Source organism: Cucurbita moschata, unplaced genomic scaffold, assembly GCF_002738365.1.
Source record: "Cucurbita moschata cultivar Rifu unplaced genomic scaffold, Cmos_1.0 Cmo_Scf00037, whole genome shotgun sequence".
Taxonomy (NCBI): domain Eukaryota; kingdom Viridiplantae; phylum Streptophyta; class Magnoliopsida; order Cucurbitales; family Cucurbitaceae; genus Cucurbita; species Cucurbita moschata.
Genome location: NW_019268553.1, coordinates 1,874,454 through 1,892,749, shown reverse-complemented (window position 1 = coordinate 1,892,749; position 18,296 = coordinate 1,874,454). Strand labels below are relative to the sequence as shown.

General features: G+C 35.1%; 5 protein-coding genes across 7 annotated transcripts in view; 3 read left to right on the top strand and 2 right to left on the bottom strand.

The window, feature by feature from the left end:
* Positions 1 to 677, top strand: part of LOC111431853 (uncharacterized protein At4g14342-like) — a 3,073-nt gene extending 2,396 nt beyond the window's left edge. Inside the window, exon 4 of the mRNA XM_023068557.1 lies at positions 466 to 677. Within this exon, the coding sequence (XP_022924325.1) occupies positions 466 to 513 (48 nt within the window). The 3' untranslated portion in view covers positions 514 to 677. The remainder of the gene's footprint in view (positions 1 to 465) is intronic.
* A 3,230-nt stretch (positions 678 to 3,907) lies between these two features.
* LOC111432020 (casein kinase 1-like protein 10) lies at positions 3,908 to 9,793 on the top strand. Its single transcript, XM_023068811.1, has 15 exons — positions 3,908 to 4,105; positions 4,400 to 4,752; positions 4,854 to 4,894; positions 5,462 to 5,531; positions 5,644 to 5,792; positions 5,868 to 5,963; positions 6,477 to 6,547; positions 7,065 to 7,126; positions 7,214 to 7,277; positions 7,372 to 7,456; positions 7,643 to 7,769; positions 7,903 to 7,976; positions 8,080 to 8,140; positions 8,878 to 9,011; positions 9,157 to 9,793. Exons 2-15 carry the CDS (start codon positions 4,677 to 4,679, stop codon positions 9,436 to 9,438), a joined length of 1,392 nt encoding a protein of 463 aa, XP_022924579.1. The 5' UTR covers positions 3,908 to 4,105; positions 4,400 to 4,676; the 3' UTR covers positions 9,439 to 9,793.
* Positions 9,794 to 11,459: 1,666 nt separating this feature from the next.
* Positions 11,460 to 13,423, top strand: LOC111432174 (epsin-3-like). 3 transcript variants are annotated; one of them, XM_023069010.1, is made up of 4 exons: positions 11,460 to 11,775; positions 12,039 to 12,161; positions 12,355 to 12,516; positions 12,607 to 13,423. In XM_023069010.1, exons 1-4 carry the CDS (start codon positions 11,678 to 11,680, stop codon positions 13,157 to 13,159), a joined length of 936 nt encoding a protein of 311 aa, XP_022924778.1. In that variant the 5' UTR covers positions 11,460 to 11,677; the 3' UTR covers positions 13,160 to 13,423. The 3 variants fall into 3 exon arrangements, with proteins under 3 accessions (XP_022924778.1, XP_022924779.1, XP_022924776.1); XM_023069011.1 differs by lacking the exon at positions 11,460 to 11,775 and adding an exon at positions 11,797 to 11,883; XM_023069008.1 differs by lacking the exon at positions 11,460 to 11,775 and having other exon boundaries at positions 11,807 to 12,161.
* A 39-nt stretch (positions 13,424 to 13,462) lies between these two features.
* Positions 13,463 to 14,795, bottom strand: LOC111432177 (60S ribosomal protein L14-2-like). The gene is made up of 5 exons (XM_023069017.1): positions 14,697 to 14,795; positions 14,484 to 14,585; positions 14,166 to 14,295; positions 13,952 to 14,064; positions 13,463 to 13,764 (listed from the first exon to the last, which is right to left on the bottom strand). The coding sequence occupies exons 1-5, from the start codon at positions 14,697 to 14,699 to the stop codon at positions 13,711 to 13,713; spliced, it is 402 nt and encodes a 133-aa protein (XP_022924785.1). The 5' UTR covers positions 14,700 to 14,795; the 3' UTR covers positions 13,463 to 13,710.
* Positions 14,796 to 15,678: 883 nt separating this feature from the next.
* Positions 15,679 to 18,022, bottom strand: LOC111432178 (60S ribosomal protein L14-1-like). The gene is made up of 5 exons (XM_023069019.1): positions 17,947 to 18,022; positions 17,713 to 17,814; positions 16,281 to 16,410; positions 16,045 to 16,157; positions 15,679 to 15,918 (listed from the first exon to the last, which is right to left on the bottom strand). Exons 1-5 carry the CDS (start codon positions 17,947 to 17,949, stop codon positions 15,865 to 15,867), a joined length of 402 nt encoding a protein of 133 aa, XP_022924787.1. The 5' UTR covers positions 17,950 to 18,022; the 3' UTR covers positions 15,679 to 15,864.
* Between the last annotated feature and the right edge of the window lie 274 nt (positions 18,023 to 18,296).

The window sequence follows — 18,296 nt, the reverse complement described above, 5'->3', positions numbered from 1 at the left end:
TTTTTTTTTTTTTTTTTTTTTTTTTTTTTTTTTTTTTTTTTTTTTTTTTTTTTTGAGCCAACCATTTCTGAGCTCTGCATGCATTCATTATACTCGTTCATTATTACCTTCACTTGCCCTCCACCCACATAAAATGTGCTTTCTGATTTTCATGTCCTTGTAATTTGATTATTAGGTCATTTTTTTCTTCCAATTTTTAGTTTCTAATGTGGCTTTTTATCTTTACTCAAAACAGTAGCCCAAGTTATTTCATTCTTCACAATGTGAAGTGTCGAGAATAAATTGGTCCTACCACTTTTGAAATGTGGGGTTGTGCCCATGTGTAACTAATTTTTTTTTCTTTGTGATGGAAATTTCCTTTTAGTTCGTGGATTTCATTTACAACTTAATTAGATAAAGAAAGGTAATTCTTAACATTCTTTTTTTGTTTTGTTTTTGTTTTTTTGTTTTTTTTTTTTTGGGCAGAAAATGCTATTACCTTGTGGCCTTCCTCCAGAAAGGGAAGACGATTGAGATTTTATTAGTTTGTAATCAGAGATTGTACCTTTGATTTGCTAACTCTGTTACGAATTGGCTAATGGGAAGTGATTAAGAATCAGTTTCCAAACCCAGTTGTTATCATCCTTTATTTCAAGAAAAATATGTCCACTCTAGTCATAGTCTGGAGAATTCTCCCATCTTTACATGTGTAGTTCTGTTTAACCTTGAATTGATTGTTTTATTTTTTGAGAAGACCATGAATTTAATTTAATTTGATAGCAATGGATGCTGGATTTGGTTCAGTCAGTTTATAATTATGATCAGTCAGTTTCACAATTTCAGGAATTAATTGTAACAGGACTGTAACGAAATCATGTGATACGTCCTGTGTTAATTAATTCGAGTGGGCTCCTTTTTTTTATTTGGTCCTTGATAATGAGAAATTTCCATGTTCAGCATGGTATTGAATGAAAGGAGGAGGACCATCAAGTAGATCGCTCATGGAACTGCCTCCAGCTTAACTTTGAGGAACATTTTGGTTTGGCAGGAGAGTGCCTCTCCTAATCCCACACTCTTGCTCATCAGTTCTCTGGTGTGAATCTACAAAATGGAAAGCAGATTGAAGTGAAGGGTCAATGAGAGGACAACGTGGGTCCAGCATTGGTCTGTGCCAATTCGATACATCATTAAATGTCCAACTGGTTTCAACGCTTGATTTGTCCCTTCACTAACGAAAGCTACGGTTCATGTTGTGGAAAATGCAAGCACACATGCTCTCGGTCTGACAAAGGTACGCTTTCAGATTTCTTTGGGACTCTTCATGTTTATCATGTCAGAAATTGCAATAACTCTCAGCTAATGGCTAATAGAACCTTGCAGCTCCCCTAAATTGAGCTAAATCAGGTTTCTACTTTGATTATGCAAGTTACTAGAATGTTTGGACTGTTAGTTCACTACTTAACACAAAACCGTGAATCATGTATTTGAGCAAATTTTGTCAGCATGGATGCCCGTAGTTGGACCAATATTTTTTATCACATGCGATCATGTAACCTAGGACTGCGTCAATTCACTTTGACAAGGTATGTTCCTTCCAACTCTTACATAGTCTTATATGCTTACTATCATAGAAAACATTTTAGCGTCAAGCTATAAACCTATACTCAATAGACATCTCTTTAACTCATGATATATCTTTGTGAATCATAGCTGTATTTCAAACTTTTTTTTATTAGAATTTCATGCCAATCATGATTCTTATACCAAAAAGACTGAACTTGATAAGAAAATCTTTAATGACCTAGTACTTGGTAGCAATGCTCAATATATATATATATATTTAGTTTAACAATAATTGAATCATTGCCTTTGGGATTGTTATTGATGTTTCATCTATGGAGCTATATTTTGATTGACAATTAAAATTTTGCCTTGTAAATTGAATCTTTCACAACTTTTAGGGATACCACATGTTTAACCCACGTGAATTTTCATTTCTTCGTTGTTTTCCACATTTGATTTGAGCATCGGACTTTGTCGTATGAGCACTATATTAGTGTTTATTTAACCCATTGAATAATTTTTCAATGAGTACTATATTAGTGTTAGTTTTTTAACCCATTGAATAATTTTTTTTTCCTCCTATTTTGTAGGTGGTTGGATGACCAATCATGAATATTGACATTCACACTCTAGGGTACGATGAATCAAATCATTTGATATGATATGTTTTCAACTCCTTTTGCACGTTTTTACTTCAATATTAATTTGATTTTAAAGATAAATATAAAAGAGATCAATAATGTTGTATGCTTAGCTAATTTTTTTAAGTTGGACAGTACTTTAGAATGTCTGTGGCTAAAGCAAGCTCGACCTTCTCCATCTTCCTTAATGATTGATACCAAACTTCCCATTTTGGCTTTTTGTTCTCTTACATTCATATTCATCCTTGTTTGTCAAAAATGTTTTGATAGGTGTTTGCCATTTCCTTGGATTCTGCTGCCAGTGAGGGACCAACTCCTCTCCGAGCATCATTACTTCATATGCAACCTTTTTTTTTTTGGTTTCTTATTTCAAATCTTACTTAAGTTTGAGTGTTTTTGCTCGATCTCACATTGATTAAAGTGGAGAACAAGTGTCAGCGAGAACACTAAATTTCGTAGGGGTGGATTGTGAGATCTCATTATCAATTGAAGATGAGAACTAAACATTGTTTATATAGGTTTAGAAACCTCTCAGAAAAATCTTGAGAGAAAGTCCAAAAAAAAAAAACAATATCTATGAGTGCACCTGTTTCGTTTAAACTTCTGTACTAAATCAAATTTGATCCGATAATTATTGAGATTGAATTATTTGGAGTTTTGTTGTTATCTAATAATTAATTTCAGGGTTTTATGATTATTAAATGGAAGAAGAGTCCAAGTGAATTGGTTAAGATGGTGGATTGAGTCTTTCATAGATTCCTTTAAAATATGAAAAACCATATGCTTTCCTTTCCTTTCAACCAACCACTTTCCTCTCAATTACAGCCTTTCATATTTTCTGTCACATTTCCATTTTTATATCATTAAGTTTCTACATTATTATTCATTTCATTTTCACAAACCTTTCATTTTTTTTTTATTGCAAAATAAACATTTTTAAAGACTTATAAATATGCATTCATTTCTTCAATAGAGAGATATGTATTTTAAATTTGGACAAATTATTTATTTATTTATATAATAACTTTTAATTTTATCAAATTAAACTTTAAACTAATTTCATTAATAATCGAGTTTTTGAATATATATAAATTTGATTAATGTTCATTTTAATCCCGGTAATAATTTAATTTTTTTTAATGAAAGCATGCACGAATATAAAATTTGTAATGAATTTTAATCAAAACTTATTGTGATTAAAATTGCAACACTCCAAAGTTTTTAGTTTTTTCTATTTTCTGAAGTAATAAGAGTATCGTGTATCTTAATTTGCAAGAAAGAAAAATTACATAATTTTTATTATTTATTTAAAAATACAATGTTTTTATTTTTTTTAAAAACCCCAAATTTTATGATCCCTTTTTTTTTTTTTTTTTTTTCTTTTTCCTTTATTGTTTTTCCGGACGACAGGATTGATCGCTCGTCTGTCTATCAACTAGCGATGAAAATAGTAAAAAAAAGAAAAAAGAAAAAAAAAAGGCAATTAATTAAAAGATGAAGAAAAAGAAAAGGAAAAAGTACAAATATTGACACGTGTATTAATCCAGCTTACAAGTTTAAAAAGGACAGTGAAAGATCAGGTCGAGACGTGGCTTCTTGTGAAGGGACTAGAGGCGAGTCTAGGATATAATCATGGGTGCATGACAGCAGATTGGTACTTAAAATGTAATTAACATAAAACAGTGTGTTAAAAAGGAATTAAGAAAATTAATTAAAAGAAAATTGAAAAAGGAAAACAATATCACCTGGCCTTGTCTTCCTCTTCCCCCAATCTTCCGAACTTTTTTCTCATCCATTTTCCTTCATTTTCTCGCTTCCTTTTCTTCACTCCGTCGAAATCCACCAAATATTCTCCTCTTCCTCCTCTAATTCGCGAAGAAACTGATCCTTTTCCAAAGCTCAGATCCGAAGATCTCATCCCAGTATGTATTCTGAACCTTGTTTTTGTTTTTTGTTTTTTGTTTTTTGTTTTTCCCCCTTCTTTTGTTGTTTTTTTCGCTCACATTGGCGTTAAAATCTTTGCCATTACCTTATTTTGCGACCTCGTCTTCCAATCCCATTCTTGTTCTATTCAATCTCACTATCACGATGTCCTTTTCCTCGCCCCTTTTGATCTCCAATTCGTTTTTCCTCATGTAATTGCACTTCTTTTCTTGTATCTCGTAACATGCCTTTTAATTCGGTTTCCAGATGTTAACTTACATTTGTATGTACAGGGAATGTAGGTTGTGAGATTTGGATACGGAAGGCGTTCGTGTGCTGTGCGTGATTTGAGGCTTGAATGGAATTTGCGATCATTACCATCATCGGGCTGGAAGGTGTGGATCAGAGGCAGTATTGATTATTTCAATCCTCAGAAGAATCGATGCGGTACCTGGATTGGGAACGGAATTGTTCGACGGGGAAGCATTTGTGTGCCATATTGTATGGTGGACTAAATTTTGAGCTGATTGATATATAAAGGGAGAACTTGGTGGATTAGTAAATTAGGTCATGGAGCGCATTATAGGTGGGAAGTTTAAGCTTGGAAGGAAGATCGGCAGCGGATCATTTGGCGAACTTTATTTGGGTATACAGTTCATGTGTTTTTTTATTCGTTTGTTCTTGCAATTCACGTGCTTGTATGAGAAACATGGCGGACATTGATGGTGTTTCGTTTGGTTTATGCAGGTACAAATGTACAAACTGGAGAGGAAGTGGCTGTCAAGCTGGTAAGTAGATCATTCAGTTGTGTTTCCAATCCTATTTACTGGGAAATTTGGTGATTTTGTTTTTTCTCCTTTGCGCTCTAAAGAAAATTTTGCGATCAAGATTAAAAACGAATTTTTTTCCTTAAACAAAGATTGTCCTCTAATTTCTCGAGTTTTGATATTGATTTTTGGCTTCTTAAAACTTTTGTTGTGAACACTGGCCAGAAACTTTAACGAACACATTCGCATCTCGAGTGTTGTTGTCTCCAGAATTTAAGGGAAGGATGAAAGCCTTTTTTTTTTTTATTGCTTATCAAACTTCCTCTCCTTGACATTACCGTTTAGACGTTTTCATTATATACACTTTTTTTTATCTTACCCCTCATTGCTAGGCGTGGGGGAAAGGGAAAAAATAACGTATCAAAATCTTGATGTCTTTCTGAATTTATATGTTCTATATTTACACTGGTCTAATACATAAGTTGTTCATTATGATACATGTTAACTGTATCCACCATTTGATTTATATTCTACATTGACAAAATTTTAGAATCTGATGATTCATTTATGAGATTCTTGTTTCCTCAGGAATCTGCAAAGACCAAGCATCCTCAGCTTCACTATGAGTCAAAACTATACATGCTTCTTCAAGGAGGAAGTAGGTTTTCTCGATTGTTCATTTATGCTGAATGATGCTAACAATACTTTCTTAGAACTATGTCCAATCGTGTAGGGGTTTTTCTTCTAATATACTTTGTTTATATATCCAGCCGGTGTACCCCATCTCAAATGGTTTGGAGTTGAGGGTGATTACAATGTCATGGTTATTGATCTCCTCGGGCCAAGCTTAGAAGACTTGTTCAACTACTGCAATCGGAAACTGTCCTTGAAGTCCGTTTTGATGCTAGCAGATCAGTTGGTTAGTTTGCACATCCTTTTAAGTAGTATCTTACTGAGTTTTTTCTATGCTCATTCATTTACCTCTCCCCTGTAGTTAAACAGAGTTGAATATATGCATTCACGCGGTTTCCTTCATCGTGACATAAAGCCGGACAATTTTCTTATGGGCTTGGGGCGGAAGGCCAATCAGGTATAATGCATTGGACAACATTTTGTACTTTATTGTACATCTCTAGAGTTTTTTCTTTGTTCCCAACATTGAAGCTATTCATTTCCATGGGGAAAAACTGATGTCCCTACAAAATATATGCGGAGACTTGTGAGAGTTGGTGGGAATTTTAACGTTTGAGAATGTTAATGATGTCAATTAAAATCTCTTTTCTTAATAGTACTTTATCCGTTTTTTGGTGCTTAAGCTTATTTCTTGTCGGTGGCCATCCTATCTGAAGTTTGTAGTTTCTGCTGTCTCAAGGTCATAATGCAGAGGCAAGAAAGAAAATGACTTCAATTTAAGTTCTCGCATGTTAGAATGTCTTTCTAGCTGTCATGAAAAACTTCATACATTTCTGAACATATTTTTATAAAGTTAAAAACAAATAATTTGCCCTCTGAATTTTATTGAGGAGAAGGGGGTTGCTGATTGAAAAGTTAATTTCTTTGGCTTATACCTTATTAAATCAAACCACCATGCTTTTTTGAACAGGTGTACATCATTGACTATGGTCTTGCAAAAAAGTACAGAGATCTTCAGACACACAAGCATATACCATACAGGTAACTTATCATCTATTACCTTTTTGTGACTCTGGCATGCCTTTTATCTGCATTGTCCCTTTACCAATCTTGACACTCCTTGCTACCATATTGAGTCATGAAGCTTCAGCTTTCAGTCCCCTAAACGTGCGTAGCTATGAACAGGTAGAGAAGGTGGATATATGTTAGCAAATTGTTTATCAGTACAGATGCCTCATAACCTTATTCTATCCTTCAACATTTGAACTGCTCCATGCTTATGTCTCTTTGTCATACAGTACAATGATGAGTCTAGTGATGAAGTGACTAGATCATTCAAACAAGTGTTTAATGAATTGGGAATCCCTTTTTTTTTCTTTTTTTTTTTTGTGTATTTCTTTGCACAATCTTGACTATGGTCTGAATGCTCCTCTTTTGATATAATTTTGCATCTATGATATAATTGTTTCCTAATATTTTTTGGTGAATTTTTTGAGTTGATCTTTATGCTATTTGTGAAATTAACGTTGGTGGGTTCTCTCACTTGCTTCTGTGACAGAGAAAATAAGAATCTCACGGGAACAGCTCGCTATGCAAGTGTCAATACTCATCTTGGAGTTGGTGAGGAAATATTTTGTCATTCAACATTTTTTTTGGTTCAAAGTCAGCCATATTCCTTTTATATAAAACTACTTAACTTGACTGCAGAGCAAAGCAGGAGGGATGATTTAGAATCGCTGGGCTACGTGCTTATGTATTTTCTCAGGGGAAGGTTGCACACATATTACTTGATGCTTGCTTTTGGTACTCATATCTCTTTGACACATCAGATTTTTACCTGAGTTCTTCATATATCTTTTTCTCAGCCTTCCTTGGCAAGGACTGAAGGCAGGGACTAAAAAGCAAAAATATGATAAGATCAGTGAAAAGAAGATGCTTACTCCAGTAGAGGTATTATTACTAGCTTCCTGTGGCATATTATCGTTTACAAAATATAAATGCGAAGTCACAAACAGTGAGTACAAGTGATTGTATCAAGCAGTGTGCTTGCCATATGCCAGTTTGTCCCTTACAAATTGTGATTGAATTTGTTTGAAGTTTTTTATGAACGTATTTGACATGGTTACATGTGTCTAGGTCCTCTGCAAATCATATCCATCAGAATTTACATCCTACTTCCACTATTGTCGGTCACTGAGGTTTGAAGATAAACCTGACTATTCGTATCTGAAGAGATTATTCCGAGACCTTTTCATCCGTGAAGGTTCGTTTAAAACTGTCCGAAATCCTTGCCCTTGTATTAATGAATTCTTGATACACACAGGGTACATGTCGAAATCCTTTTATTACTCCATCAAGGGGTTTAACTAATGGGATCACACTGGTCTTTGTTGCAGGATATCAATTTGACTATGTATTTGACTGGACTATACTTAAATATCCACAAATTGGCTCCAGTTCGAAACCACGAGTCTGTACTTTACTTGTTTGGATGCTTATATTATAGTTGACCATTGATGGAAAATAAAAGTGAATTGCTCCTAATATACTCTTCGATTGTTGCTTCTCTGCAGCCCAGTGGAAAACCAGGTCTCACCCCAGGACCATCTGCTGAAAGAGGGGAAAAGCACCCAGGTCCGTTCCTTTACTCAGGAAGGATAGGATAATCTATAATTTGCTGAATTGGCTGTATTTTACCTCCTATAGCTAACCTGTGCTTGGAGAGAGGCTTTCTTACCAAACTTCATTTTTCCACGGCTCAGTTAGAACATGTTTTTTTATTAATGATCTACATGCATACAAGGGACGGGGCTTTGGTTGTGTCAATCGGAGGGGAGAGAGAGAGGGAGAGAAAAATAATCAGGTTGATTTTAGTTATCCTTGATTGGATAGCTTTTTGTATTAGTTCTTTTGGGTGGGGGTGATCTCTACCCCCGACCTTTAGGCTGTTGCCTTTCCATTTTTTATGAAATTGACTCTTACCGGAAAAAAAAAATGTTGACAGTAAAAAACTCAAATGAAAGAATAGTAACCAGCTTTAATTATATGTAGCATCAATACCCCCATGAACTCAAATCAAATCAGAAAAATACCTGGTTAAGACAGCACAACGGACTAACAACGAAACCCAAAGCCAGCAATAGAGAGGCCAAATGGTGTAGTTCATTTTGGAGAATTGGGGTTTAAAACAATTGTCTTCTTTCAACTGATATGATATATATTTTTCTTTTGTTGGGAGAAACATTTTGGAGCATTGGGGTTTGAGAGCTCTCTCTTCATGTTATAGAGATTCCTAGCCATTTTATGCTACAAAGAACTGATGAAATGGTAGTCTTTTGAAAAATTGATATATTATTTCCTATGCCATCTAGTGGGCCAAGATATTCGAGATAGATTCTCTGGTGGAACTGAGGCATTCGGAAGAAGGAACGCCAGTGGGCATGGTTTGCATGGTGATCATTCCAGACACAGATCATCTGATGATGTACCATCTTCCAAGGATGTGGTACTGTTCCAAGCACTAATCTTCAATTTTCGTTTATCTCAACAAACTTTTGTTTTGCATACTATTCTTTTGGGCTTCTGTACAACTTTTCTGCTTCCTTCTTTTGATAAAATGACATGTTTTTTCTCTCCCACCCCTCTCACAGCAACCTGATTCAGAAAGGGCCCGCAGTAGCTATAGGAATGGAAGCCTTTCAAAGAGGCCTGTTCTATCGAGCAGTCGACCAAGCTCCTCTGGGGAGCCAAGTGAAATCCGATCAAGTCGCCTGATGTCAGCAAGTAGTCGTCTATCTGCAGGCCAAAGGGTTCAACCTGGTTTTGAGACCAAAACGACTGCTCTTAACCGTTCTTCAACTACAAAAGGTGGCCGTGATGATACGCTCCGGAGCTTTGAGCTGTTGTCTATTGGAACTGGCAAGAGGAAATGAGAAGGAAAAACAGATCTATCTGGGTAACTAGTGACCGTGTGAATGGTCAATATAGCACCCTATGTATCTTCTGTAAAATGCCCCAGCTCCTACGGTATTTTATATCATGTATATGTGTATCGATCATTAGTTTGGCTCGGTTCATCCACACTACAAAATTTAATGAAATCTCCACCGGAAACATTGGTTGGAAGCGAAACCTCCATGGATTTTCTTGGTTACAATGGTGCTTGTTTCGTTGTAGGAAGATGTTAATACATTTGAGACAGTTGTAATATACCTTCCAGGCGACGGAACCCTGCTGGAACTCAAATATCGTTTTTCCTGTCCTCTATTCATTTGTTTTGACCATTTCCTTTCTCTTTTATTATATATGCAAATTTAATATTAGTTCTTATGTTTGCTTCTTGTAATTGTTTTGCTGAATAATTGTTTTGACCATATATGAAATGTATATGATTTTGATTTTAAACTCAAAAGAAAGAGAGAATTCTCTTATGGTTGTTTCTTCGTGTTTATTCTTTTTTACTCACTACGTGCTAAGATAACACAAAAACATCCATTTGTGGCCAAAGCTGTGTCCTTCAAAACTTGTCTTCCCCAATGCCCTTTATAATTCTTCTTCTTCTTCTCTACCTCTATTAATTGCATTTCTTTCCATCTCCATTCTCATTTCTGCGATGGCCTTCCTCCTTAAAGCTCCTCTGTCTTTCCCATGGAAGTCCTCCCCCTTTGATAAATCTAGCTGGAACCCATCATTCAAGGAGCTGTTGTTTACCTCCCGCAAGACATCTTGCCGGCCATGTCGCCGGAAAAACACGATTTTCGGTGTCCCTTGTGGGCTCTGTGGCCAAGGGATTCTTGTCTCTGAAACTCTTAATCACCATTGCACCATTTCTTGTCTAATGAGCTTGCTTCTTTTGGGACCAATTATTTCCTTGCTCCGAAAGCTCTTAGCAGCCGCCGTTATGGACCAATTATTTCCATGGCCTAGCCTCTGCTTCTCGAAAACCCCAAATGACACTTTACGATTACATGACGATGCCGCCACCGTCTCTAAGAAGCTATTCCGGCGCGCCGTCGACATGGCCCACTGGCTTCCGCTTCATCCCTTGTTGGCCCAACCACCGCCGACGGTATTAACGTTCAACAGAATCAGGCTTTGGCGTGGCAATAATGAGAATAACTGTAGCTCTGGTGGTTCAGAAGACTTGGATTTGACTCTCTCTAAAGAAGTTCATGTTATTTTCTAAATAAAAGATTAAACGTAAATATATATATATATATATAAATAAAAATAATTATACATAATTTTGATGCAGGTCATATAAACAGCCACATATTTTCAAGTTGAACTCCAAATTTAAAAATATTAAAACTAAAACTAAAACATTTCTTCAAGTTTATAAATGGAGAAAGTAAGTGTTCTCCTTCAAAGCTACGAATACTTTTTTGAGTGACAACCTATCCTTTGCCACCTCAATTTTATAATCATACTTTTTAGTTGGATTGAGTAACATATTGGTCTTTGAATCTTTATAGTGGATTAAAGTTTGAGAAAATGATTTATTAAAAAAAGAAGAAGAAACAAAAAAGCAATACCAAACAAACTATTCTTTCAAACTTTGAGTTAAAATATCAAGTTTATAAACTCAAGAACCAAAAGCTACCAAATCTAACAAACTTTGAGTTAAAATAACCAAAAGCTACCAAATCTAAATCTCATGAACTAAAATATATTTCACCCTTACACCAAAGAGATCGCTGCTTTATTTCTATGCAATTAAGTTATCATAAATCTCCAACTCAATCTAAATATAATTGATCTTTTTAGAACAATAATTACATGATAGAAAGTCGAATTGAACCTTTTTTTGTGTGGATGATAATTATTGTCTTATATGCACAAGGTTCTTACAAAAGCATATTAGGCTTTTTTTTTTCTTTTTTTTTTTCTTTTGTAAGAATTGAATTGAAGTCCACTTCAATTTGGTGGTCTTGTTTTCCCCCCTAAAGATAGAGAAAAGGAGGGCATAATTCTATTATTAGAATATCTTCGTATCAATTTTCAGAGCTAAACCCAAGGGTGTCCATACAATAATCTCTCTAATTGAACAATGTCCGAAGACCACCACTTCAAGAAGTTTTCTTTTGTAATTAATTAACAACCAAGAAAGGTTTTCAAATAACAGTTCGAACTTTGAAGATTGGTTTAAGATTTTGGGGCTGAGAGGCAAGAATGTCCCTAGAGCAGCTCAAGAAGCAAGCGTTTTCTTTCCTTAATGAAAGATTCAAAGTAGCCAGGCTCGTCTTCACTGACGTTACCCACGCAGAATTGTAAGCATTCTTCCTTTAACATACAGATAAATGATCACATAATTTTAGAGGCTTCCATTCTCTGCCAATATCTAAAATGGCCGAACCTTCATGATAGAATTGACAAAGGTTTCATCACAGAACTTTTAAACAGGAATGCACTTTCCTAATTCTTGTGAATACATATTCGATATACAAAAGATCATTCATTCATCTAGAGGGTATACCCTTCGAGATCATTCATCATTCATTCTAATTAGTGTGTACTTTCCTGTATTTCCAAGGTTGGCAGAGGAAGCAACAAACAAAGATCCATGTACCCCTGATGCTAAAACGATGACAACCATAGCTGAGGCATCCTTTGAGATAGATGATTATTGGAGAATTGTTGATGTCCTTCACAATCGGTAAGTAAAAGTGACAGTGCTGGCCTATGTTTGATGAATTTATAGGAGTATTTCAAAGAAAAGAACAAATGTAAATCTCCCATTTGAAATAATTCTCTAAATGTGACGGACCCAAAACCCTATCCCTATATATATATAAAAAAAAAAAAAAAAAAAAGTGTTATCATATACTTCTGGTGACTGCAATTTTCAGGCTTCGTAGTGTTGAGTGGAAGCAGTGGAAACAATCCTACAAATCACTGGTACTCCTTGAGTTCTTGTTAACCCACGGACCAGAAGAGTTAGCTGACGAGTTCAAGAGAGATTCATATATCATCGAAGCACTTGGAACTTTTAAGCATGTAGATGAAAGGGGGTAAAAATTACTTAATCAAATCAGAATTGTAAATAGTATCAGAGTAACAGCCATTCTCAAGGGATATTTGATTTTCTAATGATATGATAGGTTCGACTGGGGTGAAATCATGCACAAAAAGTCACAATCGATACTACAACTACTGAAAGGAGGCCAGACTTTAAAAGAATCACGTTTGAGAGCTCTGAAAATAACGAGAGAAATTCAAGGATTTGGTAGTAGTTCATCACCTTCTACGTCATCATCAATACTGTCACCCAACTTTTCACCAAGCTTTTCGTTTGCATCAACAAGAACTTCATCATTTGGTTCATATTCTACTACTTTGAGCCCCGCATGGAGTGATTTACATGAGGGAAACAATTTTGAAAACTCCCCATCCCCTGATGATGCCTTTGAAAGCCATATTTGGGGAAGAAAGGGAAATGACAACAACTCTACGGAAAAAAACTTTACTATCAAAGGACAACAACTTTGGGAATGTCCCCTAATCGAAGAGGATGAATCTCTACTTGACCCTGAGGATGAGGAAAAGAAACCAACAAGTTTACTGAATGAAGTTTGCACAAAGCTGGTGGCGTTAAGTCCTACCAGTCTGGAAGGAGCAGGATTTGGAAAAGCTTCTAATAAATGTGAAGATTGAAGATTGAAGATTGAAGATTGAAGATTGAAGATAGAAGTATTTGATACTACATTAAGATTTTGTTAGCAACTATATTTCTAAACAGGGTACCCTTTGTAGAGGATACTTAAGTAAAAGTTAAGGCAAATGAAGCAGGCCGAGCCAAGACTGCTTGATAGCATACTTGGACGTATGAATAACAGGAAATGTTCATTTTGTAGTACAACTACGGTATCAAATATTTCAACAGTGCAGTGGCACCCAAGGGAAGACAGACATAAAAAATTTCAAAAAAACAAATAGAAAACAAAACCATACTCAGTGGCACAGATATTCAATTTAACAGTTGAACAGAGAAACATCAGCACTCAGCAGATTCAGATTCATGCTTAATTGGAGTAATATAGGCATCTTGTGGTAAAGATAGGTAAAATCTCACTATTGGAAGTACAAATTCCATACATCTCAAAACAATCACAAACTCCTGAGGGCCAGAGAAACAGAAGAGATAACAATCCAAACCTGATAAACTTAAACTCACAACAAAATTTGAAGCCAAAGGAATGCACTTTCTAAGATTCACTCTTTCTCAGCTTCGCAAGCTCTTGCCTCACTAATCCAGCTCTCTGCACACCCAAAAAAAAAACAAACAAACAAAGAAAAGAAGGCTGATCAGCACAATAGAAAGTTTCTGTTAAATGATAAATAAAACAAAAGTTCTTTCGCACTCTTTCATGCATCAACGCCATAAGAAAAGGGTCAAATCGAACAAGAGAAAGTACAAACTACAGATTACATCAAATTATCACTGACCTTTATCTTAGCCAACATAAGCTTGAACCTATCGAAATCATTAAGTGATGCCCTTCTTTTCTTCACGAGTAGTTTTCTCCCCCAAGAGCTATCCTCCCATTTTTTCTGAACATCTGACATGGTCAATCAAAACAACAGATTAAAGCAAACAAAAAAACACAAAAAGCAGGGAGTAATGGGTATTTGTACATGAAAAATAAATTAAGAAGCGTACCAGCAGCCTTCATAGCTTCAATGAGTTCCTTCTTTCTAGGGACCCTCTTAATGTCAATTTTAATGTCAGTAAGAGAAAGTCTCTTAAAGTTCATTTGAGACCTGACCATATCAGGAGCATCCACCAAAGCCTGTATGCAGTTGCATTAATAAAATGATAGAACAAACAACTAACCAAATCTTGTCTACAAAGAGTCGGGAAACAGAAATGCTAAGTTTTCCCGGGGCTTTCCTCCAAGAAAATTGGTACGTACAACTTCAAACTGAAACTAGCAATTATCGATGAACATCACACGCAATAGCAAAAAAAAGAACATACTCTGTTCTGGTCAATAACATCGACAATGACGACAAGCTTTCCGTAGTCTTCACCGTAGTTGACAAGAGCGACTCTTCCGATCTCAACGTACCTCTTGAACGGCTACAGAACCATTAAAAGAACGCAAAATTCAGAAAGAAGGAAGAAAATCATGCCACCAAAAACTGTAGAATCGTAGTTAGAAAGAGCAAAACGAAGGACAGGAATGCTTACCATCTTCGGCGTGCAAGGGGTTTCAGAGAAGGGCGAAAGAAGAAACTAGGGTTTACAGTGCCGATGTCGAAACTAGGGTTTTTTTTCTATTCCTCTGTAGTTCCAAATAATTCTTTCGATACAAAAGCCAACTCATTATAACTTGAAATTTACGATTTAGTCCTTCCCAGTTTTGATAATCCTTTTTTTTTTCCTTTTTTTTTTTTTTTAACTAAGAGTATAAATATTACTTCAATCTGTTTACTTTTATTTATGGTATATATTTTAAGAATATGTTAAAAAAAAATAAACCAATTTAGAAATATGATTATAAAATAGTGAAAAACAACCACAATTGTGTGTTTTGTAGCCAATTTTTTTTTAAAAAAATTAATACAAACAAAATATATTTGATATATATTAAAAAATCATTAATTACTCATAGTTATCCACTAAAGATTGGATTGAATACAAACTATTATTATTTATTCTTTTATAGAATTTGCATAATTATTATTGTATGATATCACATAATTACATTATATATTTATACATATTGTAATTTAACAAAAATGAATTGAATTTATAATATAAGACTATATTTTTTCAAGTTCCTTTTTCAATTGATAATTTAGAGAAACACCCCCTACCCAAGTGGGGTGCTTGTGTTAGGCAGAATTCCTACAATAATAAATAAATTTAAAAATATATATATATATATTATATATATTTTGAGGATTATTGAGAGTGAGTCCCACCTTCGATAATTTAGAAGAAGGAATACTATCTCCATTGATATGAGACTTTTTGACTCCATTGATATGAGACTTTTTGACTCCATTGATATGAGACTTTTTGAAGATGCTAAAAGCAAAGCCATGAGAGCTTATGCTCAAAGTGAACAATATCATACCATCGTGGAGAGTCGTGATTCCTAACAAAATATATATATATATATATATATAGTCCATTTGACGGTATATATATATTAATTAAATTCGACTAATGTTGGCACATTGGGATTAACCCAACTCTGTATAACAACTCACTAAACTTGATGTCCAAAACTTACATGTACTTCAGATACACCCCCAACTCTCAAGGGCTGGAGGAACACAAGGGATAACAATCCACACCTCATAAATTGTTCTCTAACAAAATTTGAAGCTATAGAAGAAATGCGATTACTCTAAGCTTCACTCTTTTTCAGTTTTGCAAGCTCTTGCCTGACCAATCCACCTCTCTGCAAAATGGTAATGCCCATCGTTAGTAAAGTCGAACTTGTATTGGGAATCCATGAGGATTTGGAACTCCTACACGTACTAGAGCATAAGAAAGGGCTAAAAAGTATACAACAGGAAGTGCAGACCTTTATCTTGGCCAACATTAGCTTGAACCTATCAAAATCATTAAGAGCTGCCCTCCTTTTCTTGACAAGCAGTTTTCTCCCCCAAGAGCTATCCTCCCACTTTTTTTGAACATCTAACATGATCGAGGCAACGGGTTAAACTTACAGAAAACAAAGATGACGACAAGGGGGGACGGGGTTGGTAGAAAGGAATTGGGTATTTGATAGCGAAATAAGTTGAAAAATGAATAGCATACCTGCAGCCTTCATAGCTTCAATGAGTTCCTTCTTCCTAGGAACTCTCTTAATGTCAATTTTAATGTCGGTAAGAGAAAGTCTCTTGAAGTTCATTTGAGACCTGACCATATCAGGAGCATCCACCAAAGCCTGTATATAGTAGCATTAATGAAATGATAGAATGAGCAACTAACCAAAGCGTTTTTTGAGAATGATGCAGTACAAACCTCTTAAAGAGGAAGTAGAGATGCTTTAATAGCGGAGCTAAGATAATGTTGGAAGCAACTAATCAAATATTGAAACAAAAACTTCATCACCAGGAAATGACAACAAAAAATGGATACATGTGAAAAATCCATTAAAATCCTTTTTGTTCTTCAAAACAGGGACAATTGGACAATATATAGTCACATTCATTCGGGAGATAAAAACAACTTAAGTCATCCAAACTTCAAACAACCATACAATTAAAGTATCCGCCAAACATCCATTAGGGGTCGGTGGAGAATCAGTCAGAGGAAACAGTTCAAGCCTTGAAGTTTGTGAGATCCCACGTCGGTTGGAGAGAGGAACAAAACATTCCTCAAAAGGGTATGGAAACTTCTCCCTAGTAAAAGCATTTTAAAAACATTGAGAGGAAGCCCGAAAGGTAAAGTCCGAAGAAGACAATATATGCTAGCGGTAAGCTTGTTTTGTTACAATGGTATAAGAGCCAGACACAAGGAGGAGTGCCAACGAGGACACTAGGACCCCAAGGGGGGTAAATTGTGAGATCACATATCGGTGGGAGAGGGAAACAAAGCATTCCTTATAAGGGTGTGGAAACCTCTCCTTAGTAGACGCGTTTTAAAAACCTTGAATGGAAGCCCGAAAAGGAAAGTCCAAAGAGGTCAATATCTGCTTGCGGGCTTGGACTATTACAAATTTAATCATCTATCAGTGATAATATGCATCCTCAACCCCACTAACGCTTTAATGACAACTACTTAATGACCTAATCAATAAGCATGACGTTAAATAAGAAATGCAATAGATTGTTCACTAGTTAACACTTCAAACTTGAAGAAGCTACAAAATGTTTATACATATATAAGTGACAATTATATATAAGTGACAATTTCATTGATGATTGAAATTTACTCCATAATATTTACAAAAAAACCTTCCCAATTTACCATCAGGGCGGTAGAAGCCATAGAATGATTTTCATAGATAATAAATTGCGGAATTGATGAGACATGTATGTTAAGATCATGACACAAACATCAAATTCAGAAGAAATCAATCCATAGCTATAGGAATACGTTCCAAATAGAACCAAGCATTGTGTCCTGTTAAATATATGTCTTCTTGTTTCCTTGTCTTCCAAACATCCAAGACGACGGATACAACTTCAAACTATAAATTACTGCTCATCGATAAAAATCACAAGTAATAGCAAGAAAAACGTACTCTGTTCTGGTCAATGACATCGACAATGACAACGAGCTTTCCATAGTCTTCGCCGTAGTTTACAAGAGCGACCCTCCCGATCTCGACGTACCTCTTGAACGGCTACAGAACAAATAAGAAAGAAGACATAGAATTAAAGAACAATTCGCAGGACAGAAACTACGAACAAATTATAACACCACACGCTATAGATTCGTCGTTAGGAACAGAAAAACCAAGGAAGAAAATCCTCACCATATTCGAGTTGTCGGGTTTTTCAGAGAGGAGCGACGAGCCTAGGGTTCTCTCCTCTTTGAACTGGGTCCATATAATCCATTCCTTCTACATATTATTACTCTCGGAAATTACGATTTTAGTCCCCAATTATTATTAATTTATGAATTAGTACCTTCCAAGTTAAATTAAGAAATTATTATATATTATAATATATAATATATAATAATTTCTTAATTTATATTTTAGTTTATTTAAGATATCCATCTAAATATAAATAATAATAATTCCGTTGAGAGAAAATTGATTATTCCCACTAATTTTGATATTTTATTTCTTCGCTTAATTTTTTTTTTTTTTTTTTTTTTTTT